The sequence below is a fragment of the Elephantulus edwardii genome, unplaced genomic scaffold (genome assembly GCF_000299155.1).
Source record: "Elephantulus edwardii isolate Elephantulus edwardi_28Jun2011 unplaced genomic scaffold, EleEdw1.0 scaffold00185, whole genome shotgun sequence".
In the NCBI taxonomy this organism is placed as follows: domain Eukaryota; kingdom Metazoa; phylum Chordata; class Mammalia; order Macroscelidea; family Macroscelididae; genus Elephantulus; species Elephantulus edwardii.
This window is the reverse complement of record NW_006399935.1, coordinates 5,126,076-5,127,303: the sequence shown is the minus strand read 5'-3', so window position 1 is coordinate 5,127,303 and position 1,228 is coordinate 5,126,076. Positions and strand designations below refer to the sequence as shown.

Genomic DNA, 1,228 nt, shown 5'->3' with positions numbered 1-1,228 from the left:
GATTGATTCAGTGACTGGGGTAATCGGGGTGGGTGTATCAGAGACGGTGAGATTGGCACAGGACAGAGCAGAGTTTAGGGCTGTTGTACATTGTACACAGGGTCGCTATGAGTCGCAAGCGACTCAATGAAACATAACAACAACAACCACCGTTGAATCAGATCTAACGGGTACAGGAGGAGATTTGCCCCTCCTTCTCCAGCGGAGCAAGTCACAGTCTTAAGACAGAGGATAACAGTCTGAGCGGAGCTCTTGCCCATTCAGTGTGGGCAGCGTCTAAGGGTGACCCTGCTCTCAGGGACACGGCCACGGCTGGAACCACTTTGGTTGGTTGTGGTTGACATGGGGAGAGGGGGGGCATTTATGGGAGGCTCTCTGGTCGGCTGCCTCCGGTGCGGGGGGCCCTCCAGGACACAGAAATTTTGCTGACCCATGGTGGTTACCTGGGTTGCAGATCAATGAATACGTGGATGCCCGGGACAGGAGCATGGGTGCATGGTTCGAGGCGCAGGTGGTGAAGGTGACCAGGAGGAAGGTCTCCAGGGACAGCTCTGACGCCAGCCAGGACCCGGAGTATGAATTCACTTACCATGTAACCTATGACGAGTAAGTGTCTGGGGTCTGAGGACTTTTAGGGGGTCAGTCTCAGGCAAAGGGTTCTTGGCGCTTGTTTGTGGGTCTCGGTTTAGTGTCCTCTAGATTTTGGGGTGAAGAGGATTGTGGGATCCTACTCAGAGGAGTGTGTCCTGGGGGTCTTGGGACCCAGCCCAAATTGCTCCACAGAGGTGCCTTAGGGTGGATTTGAACTTGGCAGTTGAAACTACCACCATCCAGGGAGTTAGTCAAGTTTTTGTGGAATCGAATGTGACTGGTGATCCCACGCTCTTCTCATGGCATTTTCAGTGTTTAATAAGTACATTGCTGGGCCTTTCTGCTGAAGCGCCTCTGTGAATTCATAGTGACCCCCCATCCGGTTTCTGAGGCTGTAAATCACCCTGGGAGGAGACTGCCCAGCTTCTGCCTGGAGCTGCTGGTGGGCTTGAACTGCTGGAGGTTAGCTGAGCTGCCTCTAGGTGGACAGAGTCCCCTGGGACTTGTGGGTGTGTGGGTGTGGGTGGACAGAGCCCCATGGGACTGTGTGTCTCTTTGGACAGAGTCCCATGGGACTCTGTGTGTGTGTGTGTGTCTTTGGACAGAGCCCCATGGGACTGTGTCTGTGTGTGTCTCT

General features: G+C 54.2%; 1 protein-coding gene across 1 annotated transcript in view; it reads left to right on the top strand.

Moving 5' to 3' along the window:
* Positions 1 to 1,228, top strand: part of UHRF1 (ubiquitin-like with PHD and ring finger domains 1) — a 28,116-nt gene that overhangs the window by 5,530 nt on the left and 21,358 nt on the right. The window contains exon 3 of the mRNA XM_006896436.1: positions 455 to 606. Within this exon, the coding sequence (XP_006896498.1) occupies positions 455 to 606 (152 nt within the window). The remainder of the gene's footprint in view (positions 1 to 454; positions 607 to 1,228) is intronic.